The sequence below is a fragment of the Carettochelys insculpta genome, chromosome 1 (assembly GCF_033958435.1).
Source record: "Carettochelys insculpta isolate YL-2023 chromosome 1, ASM3395843v1, whole genome shotgun sequence".
Classification (NCBI taxonomy): domain Eukaryota; kingdom Metazoa; phylum Chordata; order Testudines; family Carettochelyidae; genus Carettochelys; species Carettochelys insculpta.
The window spans coordinates 333,168,802-333,196,194 of NC_134137.1; the positions used below are offsets into that span (position 1 = coordinate 333,168,802).

Genomic DNA, 27,393 nt, shown 5'->3' on the forward strand with positions numbered 1-27,393 from the left:
TCTTAAATTCGTATTTATAAGAACGAGGCTAAAAAAAATCAAATGTATTAAAATCTTCTGGAATAACTTATTTTGAAATAAGGCTGCTGTATAGATATGCCCAAATATAAACTGAGAAAGACTCACATCAAAAATAAATTTTAAAAACATCAATAATGCAAAGGAACTCAATTCGTGAAACAAGTTACTGAAATAGTTGCAGGAACAACGACGCAAAAATATAAGACACAATGATAATAATATAAAAACACTATGGCCGTTTCTACACAGGTGATGCACAAGCTTCAGTGCACATTAATTTTTTTCTATCCATGTGCAGAATAAATTAGAGGGAACATTGTTCATGATCTTTCTGTTTTGTACTTCTCCACTCTTTCTATACTTTAATTTGGGAGTGGAGAGGGGAAGTGCCTGAATGTCATTTTCAGACATCACACAAACACAAAATCACATTTAAAGTCAATGGATCTTAGATTTTAGGTGCTTTTGAAAATGTTCCCATAGGCCGTTTCTACACAGGCCGCATGCTAATGCAGGGAGAGAAAGATGCTAATGAGGGGTAGATGCAAATTCCCCACGCCTCATTAGCATAACGTCACGTGATTTGGAGTCCAGAAGACCATTCTTCCGGACTCCAAAACACCATGTAGAAGCACAGCTGCTGGGGGGGCTTCCAGAAGGAAGTCCTTCTTCCGGAGGCCCCATCTTCCTGAAAATTTTTGGGAAGAAAAGGCCTCTGGAAGGAAGACTTCCTTCCAGAAGCCCCTCCCCATCTGGGGCCGCACTTGTACATGGCACTTTGGAGTCTGGAAGAACGGTCTTCCAGACTCCAAATCACGTGACATTATGCTAATGAGGTGTGGGGAATTTGCATCCACCCCTCATTAACATCTTTCACTCCCTGTATTAGCATGCCACTTCCAAAGGAAGTGGCCTGTGTAGAAACGGTCTGTGGGAACATTTTCAAAAGCAACTAAAATCTAAGATCCACTGACTTTAAATGGGATTTTGTGCTTGTGTGATGTCTGAAAATGACATGCAGGCACTTCTCCTCTCTACTCCCAAATTAAAGTGTAGAAAGAGCAGAGAAGTACAAAACAGAAAGATCATGAACAATGTTCCCTCCAATTTATTCTGCACATGGATAGAAAAAATTAATGTGCACTGAAGCTTGTGCATCACCACTAGAAACACATGCTGGCACCCCAGGTGCTCTGTTAATCAACTAGGCAGCACCTGAATCATCCTTCGGTGGATGCCTAAGTGCTCAGCTTACAGGGTATTCTGAGGAGAAAGGTTTTCTGCCCGCCCAATTCCAGTTTTCAAATAAGTAATTCTAACTAAGCACAACTGGGAAAAATTGCAACAGATTATAGTCAACACATACCTCTGTTTTGTAGTGTTACTGGCAGATGGTGTTTCTGAAGAGAGGGTAAATGAGTATTTTCTGGTACAGTCACAGGTTGGGCTTGTGACTTTTCTTCTAATCTTGGAGGAATAACTCCAGAAACCTTGGCAGCTGCATCATTCTTTGCTATTGGTACTGAAGATGAGGGGTTCTCAAATGTTAAGTCCCTGGGTTTTTTAGTACCTGATAAATTTTTAAGTGAAATGCTGGTAGAATCCCAGTCGGATGTATCTGAAAAGAATATCAGATTTAAAACAATAAAATGCAGACATTAATGCTAAGTTGTAGTCCCATACTCAGTCATTCATAAACACCACATTGTAAACTGAATCCTTCTACCCTCAGATGAACATGCAGTGGTCAGGGTTACCAGTGTCAAAACTACTTAGAGACACTGAGGCAGTCTGTGCACTTCCATAAACTTCTGCTCTAACAAAATATAATTTGCATTGGACTTAGAAAGGCACAACCATTCATTTTTGATGCTTATGATTAAGGGCATTGATTTTTTTCCTTTCTATCTTGAAATTTCCTTCCTAACAAATTAGGGTACCTTATATCCTAAGGGATTCTTGAAGCAATCAGAGTGAAGGATGAACTGAGTATTTTATTTGCATAAAAATGCTGTGGGAGTGGTATATTTAGTCACGATTGAAAAGACTCATTCTAAAAACAAATGATTACAGAGGCAGTGTCTAGAAAAGTCATATAGAAATGCAGTGACGTCTTGGGGTTCATCCAAGCCAATAGGGATTCAGTCAAAACCTGCCTTGGAACTCTCGTTACTTTAAATGTTATTGTGGCTCACAGCCCTGACACCAAACACTCAGCATAAAAGTGTGCAGGTAAGACACTAGATTCTGCTGCTCAGTTGCTCTTTCAGCCCCAAACTTTGCTCCCTAAACATCTATCCCTGCAGTTCCCCTCTTACTTTGGCATCCACAAAACCTTTGTAAGTTTGCTGCTTCTTTAAAGATACAGTGCACAGCAGCTTATTAACTTAACTGGGGTTGACACACCTTTCACTTTAAGCTAAGTACTGAGTTTGCTTATGGCAAAAGTAAATCAAATGTATAATAACGAAGAGACATAGATGTAAATGGCTCAGAAGGATTTAAAACTGATGCCCAAGGAGTGGCTAATTTTACTGAATTAATGTCAGGGCAGAGGATTGACACCAATACCCATCAATGGTTCATTACTCTGTCACCAATTTTTGTCAGGCCTGACACTCTCACTACACTACACACACAGTTCTCACAACTAGTCTCTAAAAGAAATCACAGTTAAGGATCATATAAAAACTGATAACACCTGGACCCAAAAATCATTGCGTGGTACATGTATCGGATATATAGGACAAATTACAAATACATACTAGAATTACGTTCCAAAACTGTGCTGGTCAAACACATGATGCATAAGACCAGTGTAACGTAGGCAAAGGAATAGTAACAGAGAGAGAGCTGTGCTAGTCTATACACTATCAAAACAAAAAGCAGTCAAGTAGCACTTTAAAGACTAGCAAAATAGTTTATTAGGTGAGCTTTCATGTGACAGACCTGCTTCTTCAGACCATGTATGGCTATGGTCTGAAGAAGTGGGTCTGTCCCATGAAAGCTCACCTAAAATTATTTTGCTAGACTTTAAATTGCTACTTGACTGCTTTTTGTTTTGGTAGGCAAAGGAATGTGTGTTTGCGTGTCTGACCAGCCTGATCACCAGGCAGATAATGAAGGCCCAGTCACATATAAGGTAAACAAAATTATCAAGAAAACTTTGTCTTGGCTCCTTTTTCAAAGAATACATTTAAAAGTTTACTCGTACATAAAAAGAAAAGGAGAGAATTCCATAGTTAATCCTCACGTATAGTAAAAAAAAAACCTAGTTGAAGAAAACAAAAAACAAAACAAAAAACACTTGGATCCTTGTGTGTTGGGTCCTGGTAAGGAATGGGTTGGTCAGGATGGAAAAATGCCGGCAATAAGTCAAAGTCCTTTGAACAAACTATTTGAGTTCCTTAAACTTATTTTTTATTTTAGAGTATATATTTTTTTACTTTTGTTTATAACCATTTCTACCTTATTCATTATATTTGTTATCACTTAAATGAACAGTTTTTTTATTAATAACTTTGTTTTATTTTTTACCATAAACTAACTTTGTGCTTTAAGTGGAAGGTTTGTCAATCCTAGTTAATAAACTGTTTTGAACTGTATCATTAGGGAAGCAGCAAACTTGGTAAGATTTTGCAGATGCTACACTATGAATAGCTAAGCACTGTACAGAAAGATGGTTTCCTGGCAGAACTCAGGTATGGAAGGCTTGTTGCAAAGAGTAATGGGGTAGTATAATCCAGGCTACGACTTGCATGCTAGCTTTTGGTGTCACAGTTGTGAGCATTGGCATGACAGGATTTAACGCACCTAGAGTTCAAAGGCAGATGTTGACTGAATACCATATGTGGCTTAGGTGCACCCTAAGGGGTCCAACTGGCATAATCAGCAGGTTTCACACACAGTTTACTGTTTGAGAATTATACTTCGAGCAATGGTAAAATAGCTTTTATTGAGTCCCAAGTGAAAATGTTGGGAACATTCAAAGAAAGATTACAGCTTTATTTTATGTTTATCTTCAGTGTGGAAACAGAATAAAGGAAGTTTACATTAGCAACAGTGAAAAAGTTCAAATGCAGAGCTTGGCATATGAGAAAAGAAGTGAAAAGTCTTAAAGAGAGAGACTGTGGAAACTGTGCAAGAAATGAAAAGCCAAACAAGAGAGAGACTTTTGAGGAATAAATCAGGGCTTGAAGGGTTGTTGAGGTTCCCTGGAAAAACGTAACCGCGCAGTGGAAGCCAGAGCAGGGCTTGCATGTTCATATACTGACTACTGGAGTTCGGGTTGTGAGCCACAACAGAATAGCACTTAAGGTATCCAGAGCACCTTGAGAGGTTTTTGAATGACATCCTAACTGGGCTGCACGAACTCTTATACATCACAGTATCTTCTTCACTGTCTTTTTCAGGTCTGGCAAATGCAGTACATTTCCCTTTCACCTTTGGATTTGCCATGTAAGTAAATTGCAGCTTCTAAGCCTCTTGACCAAAGGAAACCCCCAGCCACTAGTGACATGAAAATTTCCAGGCACATGAACTCTGCTAAAAGCCGCTTTGAAACAAAGAAATACTAGTGAATGTTTCTGTCAAGGCTGACTCTTGAGATAATGTGAAGTTAGAGGGGATAAGGTGCCATGGAACTTGCTGTTCATCTGCTCAATATATTCCAGGGAGAGCCAACAAAAAAAATGTTATTAAATGTGCACCTGTTTTTTTCTGTATTTGTAACACAATGGGATCCTAATCTATTAGTAGGATCTGTACTACTACTGTGATACAAAGACTTATTCTACTTTTTCAGCTTCTTCCAAAGAAGCAGATGCTGTAAAAAGCAGAGAAAAACAGAAGCTTGTGCTTTTAACACATTTTGTGCTCTCAACTACAATCACCTATTCACAAATTTCACAAAAAAAAAAAAACAAAAAAAAACCAGCTTCGCGTCCACTGAGTTCAAGGCAGGACAAACTGAAGTAACTTTTAAAAAACAAAAACAATCTAAGATCCTACGTCATAAAGGCTGAGTCTATACTAGCACTTACTTTCAAAATACATTTCAAAAGGAGGAGCTATTTCAAGAGATTCTGCAGAGCGCCTACACAAAAAACACATAATTTTGAACTAATGTGCTGCTCATTTCAACATCCCTACCCACTTCCCATTTTAGAAAGAGCGCCTCATTTCAAAAGGCTATTTCAAAAGAGAATGTGTATAGACATGCCGCGGGTTGCTCTTTCGAAACAGGGGGTCACCATGGCGCTAGCCATCTGGCACATGGAAACGCCCTGCCAGCACAAGTGAGACTATGTGCTGCATGTCTGTCTGCGTTTAAAAATGTAGGGACCCAGCAACCCATAGACAGGAAGCTGAGAGTGTGCTGGCATCAGGCATAGCATGAGCTTCCACCAGCATGCGCGCCATGCCTGCTGATGGGTCCCTGAGCCCTGCAGAGCATTCATGCCCTGCCTGTGGCACTTCCTGGACCTTTCTTGCAAAAGGGCACATGGGAACATGTGGATGCCCCCTTTTGAAAGTAGGGACTCGTCTTTCAAAAGGGCAGATGGCAATCTCGATCCACTTTTGGTGTGTGGATGCACGCTTTCGAAAGTTCATCTTTCAAAATTGAACTGTAGTGTACATGCAGCCAAACAGACTACATATGTCATAAACTTGAATTACAATATATTTCAAAATACATGGAAGATCTTTCTTTTATTTACCTACCCAGAACTGACTCCACGGTTTTGTATTTCCCATTTCAGTTGATATATTTAATGAGAAATTTTTGCAGTGGGAACACAGAATCCTGAATTCAGCTCTTGGGTGGTAAACAACAGAGAAAAACGTTACAAATGAATGTAAATTAAACAGAGTTAAGATCCACTTTTTTGCTATAAAATATTTAGGATCTCACACTGTGGCTGTACTTTTGACTGGTTATTGTGGGTTCAAGGAAGAATTAGCGCCATGTTATGAGGTATGTTGTTAAAAGCACAAAATACTAAAATTAGATATGGAATCTATACATTGTAGAATCATATTTGTATAAATTGCAATTAAAATGTATATATTAGTCACAAAAATGACAAAAAGCTTATTAAATACCTTCAATATCATCTGCATCATCTAAACCAAGTTCTTCCATTAAATCTTCAAAGGAAAAAAAAAGCAAAGCTCAGTCCAAATATTTTGTTAATGAAGATGCCCCTTTCACTCCTCCCCAATTTAACATAGTGAATATTACCTGATTTTTCCCTTTTGCCAATCTCCCTTTCCTTTTCAGGACAAGAAGAGGTGCCATTTGTTTCTAAAACTGCTTGAGTGTTCTTTGGCTATTACAGACACAATCCAACACACAAACATGAAATAAAATTCAAAATAATGACATATTCTTTAAATAGTAAGAAATGGTTAGCATGAATGATACTTACCTGTAAATCAAGTTTTTTTTCAGAAAAACCTAGAGGGGGTGAGAAATATTTCCTAGTGTCATTTAAAAATCCTGAAGTATACTACTTGCCAATTTCATACAAAAGTATTACCTTGCATTGATAACTGATTAATGCCGATTAACAGATCAAATATATAAATCTTTTTTCCTTCTTAAAAGGCAATAATCTATTCCCTGAGAGGAAAGATACAAAAGTCAAAGTGGGGTGAAGTATTTTAATGTGTCTTAAAGCAGTGTACCTGTACTATTATTATGATGGTTGCACAAATTTTTTATGTTAAAGAATCGGTTTTCTACACAATTCTCAGTAACATTTTTATCTTTGGCTAGTCTAAAACCATTTTCAATAACCTCTTTTCCAAGGAGGGAAATCAAGTGTGTCATACAGGACATACAGGATAATGTTAATACTGCTAATATTCAAGTGTTCTTATAAACAACTATTACTTGATTTCATTAAAACCACTGTCCAGTGATATGATAATCTTTCTAATGTATTTTCCAGAACATTCTTGACTTAAACATTTTATTATTTTATCAGAATCATATCAAAATAAAAGGAATGCAAAGCAGCAGACTTCCCCAAGGCAACCCTGCCAAACAGGATTTCCAGTCTTTAAAAAAGATAGAGTTTTGGCTTCAATTTAACGATACATGATATCAAATTTTTGTTTAATTTTATCATTGCTCAATATATTCCAAGGAGAGTGACAAAAATCATAATTCTTCAAGGACAAACATAAGAGGAAACTTGCTGTCTTAATAGCAAAACTCTCTTGTCCTATTCATAAGCAAGTAGTTGCTGAGCATGAGGAAAGTTAATATTCAAGTATTAAGGTTTATGTATTATTATATCAAACAATATTCCCTCCATTATTTTAGCTTCCAGTCAAAACGAAGAGTGAGATCAATATACGAGTAACTAGAAAAGGAGAAAGTTAGTACCCTTTTATGTTCATTATTCACCCTCCAGGAAAAGCCAAGAAACTTAGGAGGAGGAAATGAATTGTCAACAAAGTTTAGAGAATCAGGCAGATGTGTAGATTATGGAGTCTGCTAAACCAGAGAATTCTGGATTACAGAAGTTCAACCTGTATTTGGAAATTATTTAAGTCTAGCCCAGTTTTGCCAATCAAGATGTGAGATGTCAAAGGCATGTTCAAATCTCTTGAACAACTGAAAGATATCAGTATTAACCATTATTTATGCAAGGAACATATTGTTATTTTTAAAATAGTGAATGAAGCAATCATCTTTTACAGTGCTTTACAGTAATTATTTGGCACACAAAAAGGGATACAACTATAGACTTCTCATTTGCTAGTGGAACAGTTAAGAAAATTAGACTTCTGGGATGCTAAGTACTACTGTTTCTGAACTCAAAAATAAATCAGTATTAATAGATAAAATCTGAATTCAGAAACTAAAAATATTTCCAAGAAAATTATGTACTTCATTCACTCCTTTGTATTTAGATCCATCTGTGAAGCCCTGGAAAGTGGAATACTTGAAAACATAAATGCAATGGATTCAGAGTATCTGGACAGTGAGAGTACCAATCTTGAAAAACACAGATGCTACGCAAACATAATATTTAACACCTGTCTTTGCTCTTGAAGTTCACCCAAATTTTCCTTCCACCTTAACTTTCTCACTCACAGCATGGAGACTATGAGATCTTCAAGTAACATATAATATATAACGTTTATCAAGCCAAAATCTCCCCAACTCCCCAGAGCTTTCATAGGCTAAGCCTTCTGAGCTAATAAACTCTAAAGAGGAACGAAATACAATAGATGTATATCAAAACACTTTTTAAACATAAAAAATCTGAACTTTGTCAAGATTTTGAAGAACATTTACACAAGTCTACTGAAAATACAGGTCTGAACTACTATGGACAGCATTATTTCACTTATTACCCATTTTAGCTGCTAGTTAACGGTCAAGGGATATGAATTACCCCAGCTCCTCTGATGTGAACCATCTCCCGAATTTATGTCAAAGCATTTACTGCTCTTATTAACAATAAAAAAAAAATCTATCAACAACGACAATTAATTAGCAGTTTTCTATTGCCACTGAGAATATCACCCACTCCTTTTTTTGAAGAATTCTTAAGGAATACATATAAAATTGAACATCTTGTATAAAAGCTCATGAAGTATGGAGCAAAATGAAATAATAAAAATACCTGCATTTGGTTCCTCATGCAGAGTGTTTTTATGTATTTCAGGTCTTTCAGCACATGAAATTAACTGGTTGGCTGGCAGTTTTCTTGGACTTTCAGAAGCATACTGGTAAATTAAAAATACACATAGCAACTTGGGATACAAATCATTTTAATTACTTTCCATAGAAAAATAATGGTTATCAGCTGTGATTTACAACCAAACATTTTTGTGTGCTACTCAGTATACATAGTACTCATATACCTCTGAAAAAGCTTTGGACAAGGAATGTCATAATATAAACTATTTTAAAATCATAATACTTAGGATTTGTAGTAAATTATTAATAAAATGCTAATTAAAATTTATGTCAACTAAGACATCGGGATAAACTACCCTTATTAAAAACACAGAAGAAGTGGTAAACGGAATAGGAAAATTATTCAATCAGGATAAAAAAAAATCATGAAAAAAAAGACAATAATAATTGAAGTTCTTTATAATAATTGTTTGTATCTGTATAGAATAGGTAGAGGTGATGTTCACGTCATCAGCACACAAGTCTATGAAGCCTATCCATGCACCCTATGATAATAAGTAGGCCCACAACTGGACAGGGAATGCTATGAAGAGAACTAAAGAAACAAAGTCCAACAAGGCTAAGAAGTTGCTAACAAGTAACATTAACTATCCTAAAACTTTAAGATTAAAATTTTAAAATGAAAAAGAAGTTATAAAAACTCTTTGAAAAAGAGACTAATGGGATGACCCGCCATTACATTTTTCTTGCTGCCCAGAAGAGTCTGCAAGAACAGAACAACTGGGGCATTCTCTGGATATGGCAGAGGCAAAAGGCCATAGCTAGCGTGTAGGTACAGCTCCAGTGGTTATAGCTCTTTGCATCACTGACAAGACACCTACATTATTATCTGTCTCAACTAATTAGCCCCTAATATAGCAGAAGTACTTCAAACCCGAGCATCGAGCCCTGAGATCCATTAAGCAGCAAAGAAGTCAGCAATGCAACAAAGCAAAGCCTCATAATAGCCATATTAATGGAAATTACCTCTGAATCCCACGGTGAGTCGGTATCCTCCTCCTCCTCCTCTTCTAACCCTAATGCTGACAACATATCTATACAATAAAATAAAGAAAGAAATAAGAAATTTTATTTTCTCTCAAACATTTCACATTAGTTTGTACTCAATTTTGTAAGACCTGTATTCATAAATAGCCAAATAGGCATACATAATTTATTTCAATCTGTATACAAATAATTCTCATGTGCTGCTCAAGTAGCCGCACACACCAGTGTGTTACTTTGTTTTGTTTGGGCCTCCATCTTTAATCATCTTCACCCTTCCTCTTCAATGGAAGTCCGCTTAACATCTGTTATACTGCTGAAGAAAGAAGCTGAAGGCTCAGGTCTAACATACACTTCAAAATTACATTGACCTAGCTATGTCATTTTGGCTCTAAAGTATTTTGCATCTTAACAACAACACATAAGATGACCTAACCCTACATGCAAACGCAGCTGGGGCAATAGAAGAATTCTTCCATCAATCTAGCTACTGCCTTGCATGATGATTGGTTACCCACACTGATACAGAAGGAATCTCTATTAACGTGCTACAGTGGCACACATGCAGTGCTGCAGCTGACAGCCTGTAGTGTTGACATACACTGAGAAATACCTAAATTCTTGTACGCGACAACAAAATGACAGCCTCAAAATTCAGTGTCCTGACTCTACGTGCTGTTTGAACAATGGGGGAAGAACTCTAACAAATATCTGGACTGGTATCTAAGAGCCTATAGAATAAGGATTTTTGTAGAGCACTGTTGTTGTATGCAGCCATTCAGGTGCTCCATCTAACAAGCATTCTGTATTAGTCACAGTTTTCAACTAGTTTTAAGGTGTACACCAAGGTGCGGGGAAACTACGATCCGCGGGCTGAATTCAGCCTGCAGGTTGCTACAGTCCAGCCTGTGATGGTTGGGGCTTGGCTCCCACCACACAGTGGGGAGCCCATGCTAGTACTTCAGCCCCATGGTCCTCCCATGTCACTAGACCACCAGCTACAATGTGGGGCTTGGGAAGCTCCAGGCCACACAGTTCCTATCCAGGTACGCAAGGGCCAGGTGCGGGCTACGGGTTCTATCTGGCAGCAGGAGGAAGCAACTTCTGTGCACTTCAGAGAACTGCACCATCTCTTCCAATGGCTGAACTGCAGCCAATGGGAGTGATGCCAAAAGGGGAGCAGTTCCCTGCAGTGCAGGGAGAGGCACCAAATCACATACAAAACAGACATACTGAGCTGCACCAGGAAGGGGCCCCATACCTCACCCTCCCTTGGGGCTAAACCCCCCCACTCCACTCCCGTTCCAGACCCTGCAGTCTATCCCCAGCAATCTCCTGCAAGACCCCTCAACCCCACCTTGCTCCAGCACCAACACTACTGACTCCACCGACTCCCACCTACTCCTGCATCCCCCTTCCAGGTCCTTCCCACCATCAGAAAGCAACTGAAGGTTGTGAAATTAGATAATTTGTGGAAATAAAACCTCAACTAAAGGGTTGGATGTAACATTTACCCTCTATTCCAATTGTTGCCCTCAACTCACCAGCACCATTTTAGATATGTCCCTGAGGTGATGACTGACAATTAAAAATACAGACTATAAAAAAAATCCTAATTATTCCTATTTCTGAGCTCTAAAATATGCCCTATTTACTTTATGCCTTTTTTGCTTGTAAGAGCTGCAAGTCAGAGATGGTCTTAGATGTGTGCCTTGCACAACAATAAGCATAGTATTGTTGGCATTTAAAAAAAAAACTTGAAAACAGATTCAGCTTCAGTAATTTTCGCCCATATCTCCATTTTAAACCAGATGGGATGATGAAAACTCAGGAAGATTGACCTTTGGACAGAAGAGCAATTATCCAATATTATCAATCAGAGTCCCTCAAACAAAGGAACAAAATGATTTGTCAGCTGAACCATTCCCTGAAAATGTACACGTGAAGAGCATCTTATTAGCTCACAAAAACAAAGACTACGATCTTTCCTTAGTACACTCACACAGTAAACTAGTGCATGGGTGAGCAAACTTTACATCAAGCCCCACTTTTCAGCCTTGCAATTAAGAGCACCCACCCCCCTCCAGCTCTCTAATGTACTCCAAACCGACAGATACTATCAGTTATGTTCATATGAAAAAACCCTCTTTTGGCATGTGTAAGAAATAAGTATGTGGAATGTAAAACCTTTATTCATTGGTATATAAATGTGAATATACATACATAAAAGCAGTAACATATTTCAACATTTTTAATAAAATGGAAGTGCCTGAGACCTGATCCTGCTGCGCTGCACAAAGAAAATGTCATGCCCCACCTCCCCAAGCAGGTTCACCCCTGCTACTTTGCACTTCCCTGAACTAGCGAAAAATATTTTTTGGATTATGATTTACTAATTTACCTTTCCTAATAGCAGGACCTTCTGTGGCATTCTGTGCTTCATCGTTCCCATCACAAATGAAACCTTTATCTACATTTGTAATTTGTGGTTGTTTTGTATCATCTTCCTCCTCTGATGATTCTTCCTGGTAGAAAAAGATTGAATGAAAAAATATCTTCCTAAAGAAAAATACTAAACAAAAACAGATTACTTTCCATTCATTTTAAGATGCTACACTCCCACTCATTATCAAATCAACAGAAATAGCCAAGTCACTTTTTGAGGCAAAATATGTGCTTGTGTATAGGGTTTGTTTAGTTGTGCAGATGATTTATTTGTTTTAAGTGGCTTTTTGTGGGGGCACATTTGGATGAAGATATCTATATGGAGAGTGCCATTTTTCCTGTGGTGAAAAAATTTTGCCACATTTTCTAAAGATGGTCAGATTCATCTAATTTCCTCTGGAATTTCATTCCTTAGTTGATCACCTCAAGTGCTTTCATTCACAGATCTCACACATTTACCCTGGGCTTTGTCTGTACTGTCCCAGAGTAGCATAACTGACTGATTCTAAAACCAGTTTTTATAATTCAACCACCTTCTTTTTTTCATTTTGTAAAACAAAACAAAACAAAAACTGTTTGTCGTTAATTCAACTTAATTTTCATAACCCATTTGAATTTTGTCAGCACCCAGTTACTGTTTCAAACAATACCTAATTTATTTTAACCATAATTATTCAGGCCATAAATTATACTGACTTCAGAACAAAGAGTCTAAAATCATCCTTCTATAGCATAATAATACTAAATATTTACAAAATGCTCCTCACTACTATACAGCTAATGTGTAAAACTTTACTTTATTAGCAACACATTTATAGTAATTTCTTTATTCAATGCTGAAGATCAGATTAAATTTGAACTGCATGATTCCTGTTATCAATTCCCTATTAAGATTTTTCATTTATTTAATTATATTTAAACCATTCAGTTACAATACAACTACCTTATGTCATATATTTTACCTTTCCTGTACATAAACCCTTCCTACTAAAGTTTGCTCCTTTTACTTACTTTGATGCTTGGTTGAAACTGTTCTTTCAGATTTTCTTCACCACTCTTTAAAGGCAAATTCTCTCTTTCTGGTTCTAGAGTGTCACAAACGTTACTACCCAATACGCTGCAATTCCTGCATTGTTCCTGTCCAGCTTTCTGATCACCCGGAGATATGAGATTCCCTGAGTCCTGTCTTCTGTTCATATGCCTTTTATCTTCTGCCTCTGGCCAAGGATCACCACTACTTTCAAAGGTATCATCTAATAGGTCTGGGTTTTCCTCTTTAATATGACAACTATTTAATACAGATGGAGTTGCATCTTTTTCCCCTGTTGTCATTTGAGTATCTTCAAAAGCACAGTGGGTCCTACATCTGATTTTCTCATTTCCATCTGTATGTAACAATGCATTTGCATTCTGAAATTCATTAATTTCTTCATTTTCACTACCAGGTCCTTTTTCTGATGAATTACATGGTACTTCATGGTATTTAGATGATATGGAAGCTATGTTTTCCTTTACACCTTCATAATGTCCAGCTATGAAAGACACAGGAATATCAACAGATTCCTGCATATCCTGATCTTTTTCTTCATATGTTTCATCCTGTATATTTTTGCTTTCACATTTAAATTCCCTTTCAGATTTAACAGTATTGCTAAAGATTTCCAACTCTTGATCACATTTATATGCCATTTTTTCAACATCTTCTTCTTCATCTTCTGTGTAATCCTCTTGACTTCCTTCATCTTCTGTATCTTCATCCTCCTTTTCTTCCTGACTTAATTCTTCCTCGTCATCATTCTCTTCTTCCTCAAATTCAACTTCCTCCTGTTTGCTTTCTTCTGAAATATTTTCAGCTGTCAATTCCTTACATTCTTTTTTATTCAAAGTTGTGTGTTTTCTGGTTAATTGTTTGACGTTTTGCCTTGATGACTGAGGACTTCCAATTCTAAGGTCTTTGCCATCTTCATAAAACCACAGAGAAATTTGAAAAACAAAAAACACAATATAGGAACCAGCAAATTAATTGCACAAATAAAAATTTACCTGTTTAAACCCCTGAAGAGGAGGAGTCATCTGGGAAGGTTTTGAAAAGGAGCCAGGTGTGGGATGGAGAGGCGAAGGGTGGGACTTGACTCGGGAAAAAGACGTAGGAGGGGATTCTATGACATCTTCAGCTTCATAATCTGATTTATTTTGCTGTGAAATGGCTATATGTTCTGTTCTCATAATGCTACTTTTTTCACCTACTACAATAGAAAAGATTAAACATATTTAAAAGAGGAATTAAAAAAAACATAATACATCTACGATTTCCTATCAAACTATAGGATAGGAAAGGAAATTTCTTTTCTCCAGATTGCTTACTGTTTTTGTTGAAATGCTGGGAAGAGCTCATTAGCAGAGTCAGACTTGGCTTCTGTGGTTTCTGTAAATAAAATTAACTTTAAGCACATTGAGTATTTACATGAATAGTACAGGAATACCTCTTTGTTTTTAATCAAATATTGAAGATTAAATTCATCAAAATTTTTTTTACTGACCATGCCAGATGTGGTCTCCATCTTGAAGACTTTATTCAACTAGCACTCTCATTTAATACAGTGTATGAGAATCTTGATCAAAAGATTTAGCCTATACATCATTAACTAAAATACCTATAAGTGTATTATATTCTATGAAATCTTATTTAATTCAGTCAATATTAGCAATACTAGTATTTAGGATGTTTTGTTTGAATTTTATGCTTAAGGGACTTTAAGAACTATGATTAGTCAGTAGATTAGTCACTTAACAAAATTCCTACATCATGATAAGAAGATACACAACTTTTATTTTAACACAATGCACATGAAATAAAGTGGAAATTCAACAATTCCTATTAGTGTAAGAAGAAACAGTAATCATGCTGGTACAAAAAACACTTAGCCAGAAGTTACCACCAATTTGGATAACAAAAAATTAGTGAGCCAAACAGATATAATTTTATAACTATATTTTCGGATAAGTTTTCAAAGAAATTCATGAAGATTGAATCCCATGTCTCCCTAGTGGTGTCACATAATTCCCTATGCAATGTTTTTAAAACTAACTCCTAAATTTTCATGTACAACTTTTAGGGAGTTTTCCAGAAGATCAAATGAAAACCTCAGCTGAAAGAATGAACCTCCAACTGTTAGTGCTCCCATTATTCATGTTCCATGCTTAATGAGAATGGAAATTAAGTAAAGCCTAGTAAATAATTCTGGTATCTACCATGTTCATTCAAGTTATTCAGAAGGTGGTGATGATTAAATTGATATCCCATGCTCCTTAGCAGCCCTACTGAATATCTTGACAATGATTATAAACACTTGTATTTAAAAAGAGCAATCAAGATACAGAACAGTTACTTAGCTTTCAGTAGCTATTACTTTGAGATATTTTGTCCATATGATTCCACATAAGCATGCATAATCAGATTCTTTTGCCCAACAATCTCCACTGGGATGCTTTTCCCTTCGCATCCTCATGTCCCCCCCACCCAACAGGATAAGCAGCAGAGCAAACAATCAGTTCTCATTCCTTTTACCAGGATAGAAGCCCATGCTAGCGAACTCCACAACAGAGTGGAAGGCATACATTAAAAAACAATACATTTTGCTGGTCAAAAATTGCAAATAAATCCTAAAGATTTAGGGAGGAAATTATTGAAGCCAGAATGACCACCATGAGCAAGACGTGATGGAAGAATTTGTTGAGTTGGAGATCTCCTCCTCCTCCTCCTGCTCCTCTCTTTTCAGGGCAGCAAATAAAACAGCTGCACTGAGCAGGAGGAAGACAACTGTGTCTTGTTACAGCAGTACCTTGTCAGACAAATTCCTGAGATGGAAAATAAGGAGTTGGCAAGATCAGAAGCTGGACCAAATAACCCTTTTGGCTAATTTCCTGGACTCTGAAAATACCCTTTCCTCCCCCTCTCTCACTCTATAAACTCTGATAATGTTTTTCCTCCCCATTCCTTCATCCAAGGAGGTAGGTTTACCCATGGAAGTTCATGACTTAATACATGTGTTAGTCTCTAAGGTGCCACAGGACTGCTTGTTATTCGTGAAGCTACAGACTAACACGGTTACCCCCTTAGATACTATTCCTGGATCCTGAGGTCCTTAATTGCAGTAGAAGCATATAAAAAGAAATAAAGGAGGTTGATGAGGGCAGTGACAGTGGGCATGCAAGAGAGGAAAAAACAGGTGAACATATCTATCTAGATCAGCCTAGAACTTTTGACTGCAGAATCTACTTCTTGTCTCAGGGATGACAATGCATAAATTCTAACAATGTAAGGTTGAGCTTCTACTTCACGGGCATTAAGGTTTTTTCTTGGGAATCTCTGAGGACTCTTGAAGGTAACATAAGAAGGTGACGTCTGCCTGGAAAAAAACTGAGGCTTAATATTTCCTGCTCTGGAAATCTTGGGCCTATTCTGGATGAATGAAGTATCATGCTGTAGTCTTTCAATCAGTAGAGGAATTTATCTATGACATGAAGAGGTCAGGAACTTCATCTCAAATGTCCTCAATTATGATCCATCATTGTCAACATGGATGAAACCAATATAACCTAAAGACTAACAGAATGATTCATTCAGTGCTACTTTTCTGCTGTTTTGTTGGAGTATAGACTATGGCTACAGAATACGGCTACCTCTCTGTCAGCAATATAATCTGTACAGATTAGATGGGCTCATTATAGATCAGTTGGTATTGCGCCAGTGCCAAAAGGCCTGCATCAGACCATAGACTTGCACATCAGCAATGAGATATGAAGGAAGAATGGTGGAGAAATCAGAAACAGAATGACTCCTCACCTTACTCTTCGATTATACTGAACAAAGAAATAGGTACAAGTTTGTTTTTGGCCTTCATTAGCAGGAGTGATTCATCTGCAGAAATCTATACAATCAATCCGGACCTCTAGATGGGGCCAGAGGTATTTTTGTACCTGTTGTGCCCTCATTGCCAGGGATGATGTTTAAATTCACCAGAGAACTAGCTGAATGCTTTGCAAGTAGCTGAGCACCTTTCAACTTCCAGTTATCTGAATAAGAGATGCTCCTCATTATTTCTACTTGAACAATCAATTTCAGGCAGCATCTCAGGCTTTCTGAGTCCATTCAGAGAAAGATCTAGAGATGGTGCACTTGTGAAATATGTGGCCATCCCCACAGCAAAAACTTATTGATAATGACCATCATCTGGGATTTGTCACCTCACAAGAAGGGAAGGACATGAGATCTAGAGACTTTGCCCTGGTCATGACATTAATGTGTTGGTAACTAAAGATACTTACATTTTCTCTCTCGCTCTTTTTGATCTCAATGGATAACTAAAATGTTAAATACTGAACGGATCCTAACACTGAGGCAGTTATAGTGTGGGAGCCCAACACTGCTGAATTCAATCTTGCTACCAAGGATGAGGAAAAGACCAGAGATGGATGGGCCTGCTTTGCCCACTAGGTCTTTATGTGGATTGGTGCAAGTATATGGAGAGTGAAGAACCATTCCCAATGAACACTGCTTGCCAAAAGAATCTGAGCACCACACACCCAGCACATACACATCTAGAGTAGGATCCACATACAAAAATACTCAAAAAAAGTCTTGTTTTAGGAAATTGCTAGTAGACATAGGATCTCAGGAAGACACATGTAGCTTCTTCATAAGTAGCTGGTTTGTTTCATAGGCTATGTCCATGCTTTCCCTTTCAAAAGGGGGATGCTAATGAGACACTTCGGGATATGCTAATGAGGTGTTGAAATGAATAAGCAGTGACTCATTAGCACAATGGCAGCCGCAGCACTTCAAAAGTTCCACTGTTGATCACACACGGCTCATCTACATGGGGTCTTTTTCGAAAGGACCCTGCACACTTCAAAATCCCCTTATTCCTATAACCAAATAACCACGACATCATATCTGTTAGTCTATAAGGTGCCACAGGACTTCTTGTTGCTTTTGAAGATACAGACTAACCTGGCCACCTCTCTGATATTTCTCTGTAGTGGGAATGGAGAAGAACCTGGTTCCTCCCACTACTCTGGGACATGGTGTACAAACCTGGTAGAGAGCCATCACTTGAGGTTTCACCTCTGATTCCTTAGTTCCTTTCCCCGGGCCACTTCCCTGTGGTCCCAGCACCCTCTCTGCCCTTGCCTCAGGACTTCAGCCTGCAATCCCTGCCGTCTACCAGGAGCTATCTTTAGTACCCCTGGTCCCTCATTGCATCACTGCTCTGTTCAAGGTACTGGCTGCCCTCAGCCTGCAAGGTAACCACTCATCTTTCCTTGAGCCACTGGGGCACAACTGAAGCTGTTCTGCCTTGTACCCTCTATTATATGGGTCTGCTCAGCTCTGATTGGCCACTTCTAGGACCCCCCTCTAATTGTCTGCCTCCTGTGAAGACTCCGTGGCTCTCTATAGCCCACCAGTCTCATTTTCAGAAGAGATTCAGACGCATAAAAGCCAACGCCCAATTTACAGTCAATAAGATTTATGCTCCCAAGTATCTAAATCACTTTTGAAAATGAGATATAAGGGATGCAGCACTGAATGCACCAAGCCATATAAAAATCCAGGCCTTTGGTACTGCAGTTTATATTAAAGTGAGACCATTTAAATCTGTGTATTTAAATTAGTCAATCATTTCCAATATTCCCTTTGTTCTTTTTGAAGACTCAGTCCTTGAACGATAACCCATCTTCTCCACCTACCTAACTCTATGCATGAATACATAAGTCAAACTTCATGACCTTTTAGATACTGTATACAAAAAAGGCTGCCTCAAAAAATTCAGCATGTTGACTTCACAGAAGGATCCCAGAATGGAAGACACAGAACAAGATTTGTTTAAATGCAAACTATTTTCAAGAACATGGAAGAATTATAAAAAAAATGAATATTAAATACATTTCAAAGTCCCTTGTGTAGTTTTCCCAGTCCTCCTTTACTGGAATACGAGGTCTGATCTTCCCCAAAAATGTACATTGGCCTAGCTTCTTTAGGTGTCTAACATTCACACTCCTGAATGTTGCTGACAAGTTAACCCCAACCTCAGTGTACACTGGATTTGGTTAACAGAAGAACTATTCTCTTTTTAAAAATATTTTCTCTTTTTAACATGTACTGTGAAATTAAATTTGCTAAATCCCACAATATTTCCTAATCCTTGAATATTTCTGGAAGTGCTTTCTTGCCTCATGAAAACTGATTATATGATCCATGTAAGATTGCTAAAGATTTCTGAACTATCATAGTCAGCATTTTTGCCTAGACTGAACAAAATAACATCCCAGAGCTCAGGGGAAAAACAAAACAAACCAAAAAAACCCCCAAAAAACAAAAACAAAAAAACCAGAAGAATAGATTTTAATTATAACTACGGATGTAAAATACAATTTAATTGGTTAACTGATTAAACTGTAGACTAACCTACTGTTTAGCCAGTTAACCAATTAAAGGGTGTGGGAAGGCTGGGGTAGCCCAGCCACCCTCCAACCTCACCTGCAGCATGATGAGGACCAAGGCTGCTATGGCCAGGCTGAAGTGCCCCTGCTCCTGGTGCGCCAGGGACTGGGGTTCCTTTGTGCCAGGCAGATGGCTGCTTCAGCCCCTACCAGTTAATCACATAAACATTAAAATCCCTAATTCTAACTAAGTAAAGTTTCACTGCATTTGTGCTTTTTGATAGCATACACAGGCATGAAATGAGACAGTACTAGAGCCCTTGTCTCTGTGAAACATTAATAAGGATGTTGGAAGAGACATAAAAGGAGTTCAATGCCAGGAAGGAAAGAGGAGGATGATGAGGTTAAGATTGCATTCATGAGGGTTTTCATTAGCAGTGAGACTGAAGGGCGACTCAGTGATACTATGGGAGGATAAACTTTAAACTTTTTGGATTTCAATCACCTAAACAGCTAAGTAGTGGGGAGCAGGATTATAAATATGTTATAGACGGACAAAACACAAACATGAAAAGTTATAACCAAGGTGAAGGTAGAGACAAAGATTCCAGAGGAGGTAAAACTGAGGCACTGGCACACATGGAAAATATTGCAAGGAAGGCAAAGTTTAGGGCAACACCAAGGTAGCCAAAAATTCCTAGTCAAAGTTATGGGTTTTCATCTTGATGTCACAGCATCATGATTCTATGTCTTCCGTCTTTTATTTTAATTTCGTATGTTAAAAACAAACTAACAAAGCTGACTACTATCCTCCATAGTCTTAGGAAAAGTTAGATATGTATAACACTTTACAGATATATGACCAGGTTCCTGCTTTGAAGAGCTAAAAACAACAATTATCACATGGTAAAGACAGCAGACCACTGAAGTGAAGAAAAGCAAAAAGATAAGAAACATGCAGGAAAAACATACTGTTTATGTGTAACATTACTCAAAGACAACCGACTACAATCATCCCTCATTAAACAAGTACTTTACTTACAAGTACTTGCTTAAACGAGGGACACTTTGCTCACTAAACGAGCGAACTCCCCTGCTAATATGAGCCTTACCCCGCTCCCGCGGCTCCAACCCACTGCAGCCTGACCCCCACACTGCCAGTTCCACAGCCCCAACCAGCCACAGCCTGAACCCCCTGCTGGCCCACAGTCCCTCTTTCCCCCTACCCACGACCTGCCCCGCTCCCAACACCCACCCGGCCCAGTCCCCTAACCCAGCTCCCAGGTAAGTTAAGGATTTACTGCTGGTGCAGCCCAGAGGACCTACTGGTACCTCCAGCTGCGCACATCAAAGCGGCTCCTGCCACATGCTGTGAAGCAGCTCCAGTTGCACAATGGGGCGCCCACAGCCATGCAGTCAGGAGCCTCCAGCCACGCTCTGCAGCTCCCTCCGCATGTTCTGGGCCAGCCCACTCCCAACACCCTCCACCCAGCTCACAGTTCCCCCGCACCCTCCAACCCAGCTCACCCAGACCGGCCCGCTCCGAACACTTCCTTGCAGAACGCCCCAGCTAGACCAGCTCCCCCCACACCCTCCGGTCCAGCCGACTCCCAACACTCCCCCAGCCCACAGCACGCCCTGGCCCAGTGCGCTCCCAACACTCCCCTAGCCTGCAGCTCCCTGTGCAACCCACTGGCCCAGCCTGCTCCCTGATCCCCCCCAGGCCACCGCACACCCCCCCCCCAGGTCGTGCTGGTGCAGCCTGGAGGAAGAAGCTGCCATCACCTCCACCAGAGCCACCACCAGGTTTTAACCCTCCCTCCCACTCATGGCCCCAAACTGTCCCCAGCCTTTAACCCTCTCCAACTCCACCCGCTGCAAACCCAAAGTTCATTTATCTTTCGAAAGCAGCGCCACATGCTGCCACTCCTTCACAGAGTTAGGAGCACTAGGAACCAATTAGAGACTTTAACGTGCATTTAATGGTAATTTAGTGTCTCTTTTATGAGTTTTTGCCTACAAGCAGAAAGTTGGGAACCAACTGTGCTCATATAGAGAGGCATGAGTGTAGTTGTTTGTTTCATATTTTCTCTCTTTTTGTTAAGTAAAGAGTGGTAACAGACAAAACCAACTTGAAAATTACAAATGAGAGGCTAGATAGAAATTAGATTTGAGAAGGGACTGAATGTCTGAATGGGATTTAAAGATAGATAGCTACATAGAAAGAGGCTATGTCGAAAGGGCGGCGATGAGAAAAATGGCAGGAGTCACAGAGAGAGAGAAAAAAGAATCTGGAAGCAGCAGAAAAAAATGGGTGACAAGTGAAGTATAGAGGAAATGACCGTTGACAACAAGCAAACAAGGGAAGTTGTGTAAATGCTTGAAGTAAGGGAGTTTAAAGTTGATGAACAATCGGAAAAACAATAAAAGAATATTAGCAACGAGTGGAAGAGTACGGTTAGAACACCAGGAAAGAGGGGACATAAGTGCGCCAAAGTTAGTATGAGCAACATAAGAACAGAAAAGAATATAAAAGCACTTCAGTGACTAAAATCTACTGAACCTATCTATGTAAGGAACAATTAATTTGATGCTGAGGAAATGGGAACAAATCAAAATGGTGAAACATTTAAGTGGAATTGAATACAAGAAGTATCTGATGAAAAGAACAAAAGGCAAGTAAAACTATTAATTTCAAAGCAGTATTTACTCTGTCATAATAGAAGAACAGTTCTATTATGAACTATTCTATTCTATTATGAACATCTATTAAGATGAAATTCTCAATATTGGAAAGGAATAGAGGTGACAAAAAATAAACAAACAAACAAACCAACCAACCTACCTTAGCCTCCTGAAGTCATGGTTTAAATTAGCAGAAGTAAGTACAATCTAGGAGGTAGGCTCTATCTCACTATCTATTGAACATCTATCCAAATCCTAAAACCTTCATACGCTTTTCTACAACTAATTTCAGAAGGGGCTGAGGGTTGTAACAGAAAGGGTGAAGATCAAGTCATATATAATTGTATTTTGGGAAAACTTGCACTGTGGCTTACTTGAAGTGAAATTTCTCACTCATAGCAACAATAATCTTTGCTAAAATCTCCCAAACGTTTAAAAATAAAAGTATATATGCTTCATCTTACAATTGGGAAACTTTTTTTCCTTAAGAGACTATACCTTGGGTGTAAAATCTAATTCTTCCTCCTCTGACGTAAGCCAGCTGTCATCCCCTTCATCTTTTTCAGAGCTTCTTAAATGACAAACAAAAACCAAAAGAGAATAATAAGTCTGTTTCTCTCTTGCACTCTCCAGAATTTACTAAAATACTTTAAAAAACTTCTTACCGTACTGAATCTTCTGGAGAAAGGTCATCTAAAACTGTAAGTAAAAATATTTAGCATAAGGAACCTAGACGTAATTAAAGGCTGAAACGTAGTATAGACATCTTAGTCAACAGTTGCATGAATCTAAATATATTTTCTATTATCAAATGAAAAAAATTGTATAAAGAATAAAACAAATATGGTCTTCAGTTTTGTAAGCTCTTTGTATTTATGGTCAAAGTATGAAATAGAATTTAAAAATGAAACTAAGTTAATGATGTTAGTCAAAAATTGGAACATAATTAAGTTGGAACTAAACCTACTAAGATTATAACATTAGAAATAGTGGGAAATTCATATGCATAGAAACTTCTACAGTGATTTTTATATATATTTACAGTATGAACTATACATTGAAATATATCTGCAGCATCATTTTGTTGTCTTTGCATTACTTTGTCAATGCAAATGGAATGGAAAGTAGCACCCTTTCACAGAGAAATTGCTAGGTGTCATTAAAGCTGATTAGGTCAGTGCCACATAAACAACACTTGATCCCTGTTAGTTAGGCACATTACAAGGACAGGAGGGACATGAGTACAGCATGTTGCAGTGAAATTAGTGCAATGACAGTAACATATATCCAGTGGCCAAACTAGATCCTTATTGCCCCAAGAACTGGGAAAGATAAAAAGATGGTGGAAAACCACTTGTGAGTCTCCATTCATATTTATTCAGAGTATCACTTTAGCACACCCAAAGACTGACCCCATAAAATAATTAGCATGAAAGGTCCTGATCTTGTAAAGATTTCAGAAGTGCTTAACTTTCTAGATTGTGAGTAGTCCAATACAATATACCCAGATACTCTTCTCGTCTCTTAACTAGTCAAACAAAAAGATTGAGTTTATGCTATGGTATATATACACACAACACGTTTCAGACTATGTTTTACCATATGTATTAATTAAATCTATCTCTGCCTGCCAAAGATAATGGAAATTAAGAGTATAGTAAAAACTGCTCAGAACAACTGATATCACTACAACATGGTGATCTCCTCTCCTCACCCTTCCAATACCACTTAAATCTTTCGAATATGATACAGAGGCCATCTTTTAGCCAGGATGCCTGAAGAAATGTCAGTTACGGAGTAGGGAGTCTTACTTCAGCCTGGAGTCTATTATTATTATTATTTTAAATTGAAAATGTTCTACATTTTGATGGTTACATAGAATTGTTATATTTTACAACAATTATTAATTATGAATTTCCTTTAAAAGACAAGAGAAAAACTCATGATCCAAATTTTGGGTTTTTCAGACACCCTGAGTTTGGTTTAGACCATCCATTAAGTGCTGATTTAAATCTAAACTGTATTTGAGGGTTGCTCATATCCACAGTACCGGCTCAAACCCAATTCAAGTTTGGCAAAATGTCAAATTAATTATATTTAAATAAGATCCTAATACTTAATGACACACGACAATACACATTAACACACTAATTTCTGCACTAGTTAGTTCTTGCAGATTTACAAAAACAACAAAAGCTGCAACATCACCACCATAAAAAGAAGAATTCAAAAAGCAAAATCAAGCCATTAAAGGATTTTTGGATTCTCATTAAAATAATTACCAAGTATATAAAAATTTGAATTTGGCATTTTCACACTGGAAGTCTTATTTTATGGAATACCTTTCCCTGAATCTCTTGTTCTTGATGTCTTGTTGGGAGATTGTTGCATTTCTATTTCCATTTAGGAAAAGGCATGGAAGGGATAGATGAAACAATGAAATCAGAAAATAAAGTAGTAACGTGCATACATGAAGATGAAACAAAGAAATACATAACTACCAATTGTTATTTGCATGTGTCCATGTATTGCAAGTATATTTATATTCACCATATATCTGGACTGCCACTGCAAAACCCTCATGCTTAAGGTCCAGTAGGTAATCCAGAAAAAGGGAAACTGGCGCACCCAGTGTGAAAAACACTGTTAGCAAGATAACATGGCAAAATGGAAATGTTTTTCCCTATACTAGTTGCCGTGGTGGCTGGCTTACAGCTGTCCAACACCACCTCCTGTACCAGTGTTGAATACTGGAGCTCAGAGCGATTCATTCATGAAGTCTCCATGCTGTGAGAAGAAGGAAGTCCATGTCTGATTGCCTCTACTGGCCACACCCGTGTCAGAAGGTTGGAAAACAGGGAAAGAGATATGGCCCTGACTATCAACAGGTCCAGAAAGGTGGTGTATGTGAACTGTTTGGGCCTAGCTGGTGCAATGAGAATTAACTTCCCCTGTCCTGGCAGATTTTGGATAGGACCCTGGCTATTGAGGGGAGAGGGGGGGAAAGGGGGCATGCTCATACAGGAGCTGCCCCAAACATAGCATATGGAAGGTGTCTGCGAAGACCACTTGTTATGGACCTGAAACAAACAAAACAGAGTACTTAATGTTGAGAAAGGTGGCAAAGGGATCCAACCTGGGTACCCCCACTCCTGACAAATGGCCCAGACTACACCCACCCACAGGGACCACTCATGAGAGTAAAAGACCAGCTGAGGCAGTCTGCCAGGCTGTTCTGCATCCGCAGCAGGTAGGACACCTGAATTAGTATGTCCTGCACTAACCAGAAGTCCCACAGATGCATAGTCTCCTTGCATAGGGGCAAGGACATGGTTCCTCCTTGCCAGTTAATGTAGAACATTGTTGTTGTGTTGTCCATTAAGACTAGTACCGAATTCCTCTAGAGATGCAACAAAAGTGCTTGGCATGCCACATGCCCTGCCCATAGTTCCCTAACATTGATGTGGAGAGACACATCTTGCTCCGACCATAAGGATCAGCTTCAGTCTCTGATCTCTCTCCTTCTTTGCCCTAGGTTTCACTCCCCTGAACACAGAAAACTTGTCTGGAGGTGACTCTCCCCCTAAGCACTGAAAAGCCACACTCCACTTGCCACCTTTGGCACAGGCTTCCATATCACTATCACTTTCACTTTTTGAATCTCTGGAGCCACTGCATGCTCCTAGGCACATCAAAGTAAAGGAAAACTCCCTCAGAGACTAACAACTATTAATAGACTACCAGTGACTAATTAACCAACAAAGAACTCTGGAGCTAGGGAATGCTACCAACTGTGAAGCAGAGGCAGAAGTTCCTGCAACCGTAAGTAGGCATAAAGACGGCACTGAGCAGAGGTCGGGTCAGCAGAGGTCAATGACATTGCCACAGGGGGCACTGCAGCCAACCCAATGGGTACTTCTGGGGAAAATCTTCTGATAAACAAGAATGCAACATGCGCACGCATATGTGTCAGAATGCATAGGAGCAATCACTCAAAGAAGTCATGTTCTGTTTATCTGTAATAACAATCAAATGACAATAATTGTCCAGGAGATGGAGGGGTTATTTGGTCCAATGATTCATCCTTCCTATCTAGGCATTAGCTCTAATTAGGAATTATAAAATGGTATTGTTGTTTGAGCCACAGATACTCCATGTGTGACTGTCATTCACTGACACCTGTCACTCCATGGTCAATAGGCACATGCACTGCTTTTTGTCATCAAACTCTCAAAGGCAAAGGGCACACCACAGAATCCTTTGGGAGGGAGCTACATTTTTGATTTGTGTGGAAGTGATACAAAAACAAAATTTCATTCTTCAAGACAGCAGTGCATATCATATTCAACATATACAATCAGGCAGGACCAAGGAGATTTCAGCTCTATGCCACTGAGCAGGGCTGGAACAGGATTTACCCCTCTAATTCCATTTTAATCTTTTGGGAAAGAAAAAAGGAGAATAAGAGTGAGCCTGCTCTGTTTTGCTTGCTCACATCCTCAAAAATCATGCAGTTTACTGCATTTGAATGATATTGGTTTTGACCTTTCACCATACTACCACATTTAATGATCATGTATGAATATCATAAACAATATAAAAATCTTAATTTAAAATAATCGAAATCTGAGTGATTTACACCGCTTGTACTTCACATGGTAAAGGAGAATTTCAATGTGGGAAAATTTTTTCTCTTCATGGAACCTACTTTTAGTGCCGCCGAGTCATGTCGCTGTAGATTAGATTTTGTAAATTCTTTAGTGGATTGTTTTGCCATATGGAGGTAATTAATAGAATTTCTTTACGTTACTACTTAACTTTTGTTTCTGCTCAATGCATTACTTAATTAAATTAACATAACTTTGTAAACTGATATTTTTGTTAGAAAAATAAAATAAAGCAAAGCTTTGTCCAATAATGTCCCTAATTATTTTAAAGGACATAATATATATACAAAAACTATATTTTATTGTTAAGGAGTTTGTTTACGCAAAAGTTCTTTGTAATATCACAAAAGGTTTGTTATGACAGAAAAAGAAAATTGTGGCCTAAGGTGACAAATAAAAGTTGACATGTGCCCCGTCTTCAAAACA

General features: G+C 38.5%; 1 protein-coding gene across 8 annotated transcripts in view; it reads right to left on the bottom strand.

Moving 5' to 3' along the window:
* ANKRD26 (ankyrin repeat domain containing 26) overlaps positions 1-27,393 on the bottom strand; it is a 161,797-nt gene that overhangs the window by 111,270 nt on the left and 23,134 nt on the right. For 6 of the 8 annotated variants that reach the window (XM_075015014.1, XM_075014981.1, XM_075015028.1 and 3 more), the window contains exons 7-18: positions 24,643-24,693; positions 22,966-22,999; positions 22,799-22,871; positions 14,537-14,597; positions 14,216-14,418; positions 12,129-12,252; positions 9,710-9,777; positions 8,667-8,769; positions 6,453-6,481; positions 6,266-6,353; positions 6,127-6,171; positions 1,388-1,639 (exon numbers count right to left, since the gene is read on the bottom strand). In XM_075015014.1, the coding sequence (XP_074871115.1) occupies positions 1,388-1,639; positions 6,127-6,171; positions 6,266-6,353; positions 6,453-6,481; positions 8,667-8,769; positions 9,710-9,777; positions 12,129-12,252; positions 14,216-14,418; positions 14,537-14,597; positions 22,799-22,871; positions 22,966-22,999; positions 24,643-24,693 (1,131 nt within the window). The remainder of the gene's footprint in view (positions 1-1,387; positions 1,640-6,126; positions 6,172-6,265; positions 6,354-6,452; positions 6,482-8,666; positions 8,770-9,709; positions 9,778-12,128; positions 12,253-14,215; positions 14,419-14,536; positions 14,598-22,798; positions 22,872-22,965; positions 23,000-24,642; positions 24,694-27,393) is intronic. The other 2 variants (XM_075015007.1, XM_075014997.1) reach the window with 2 other exon arrangements.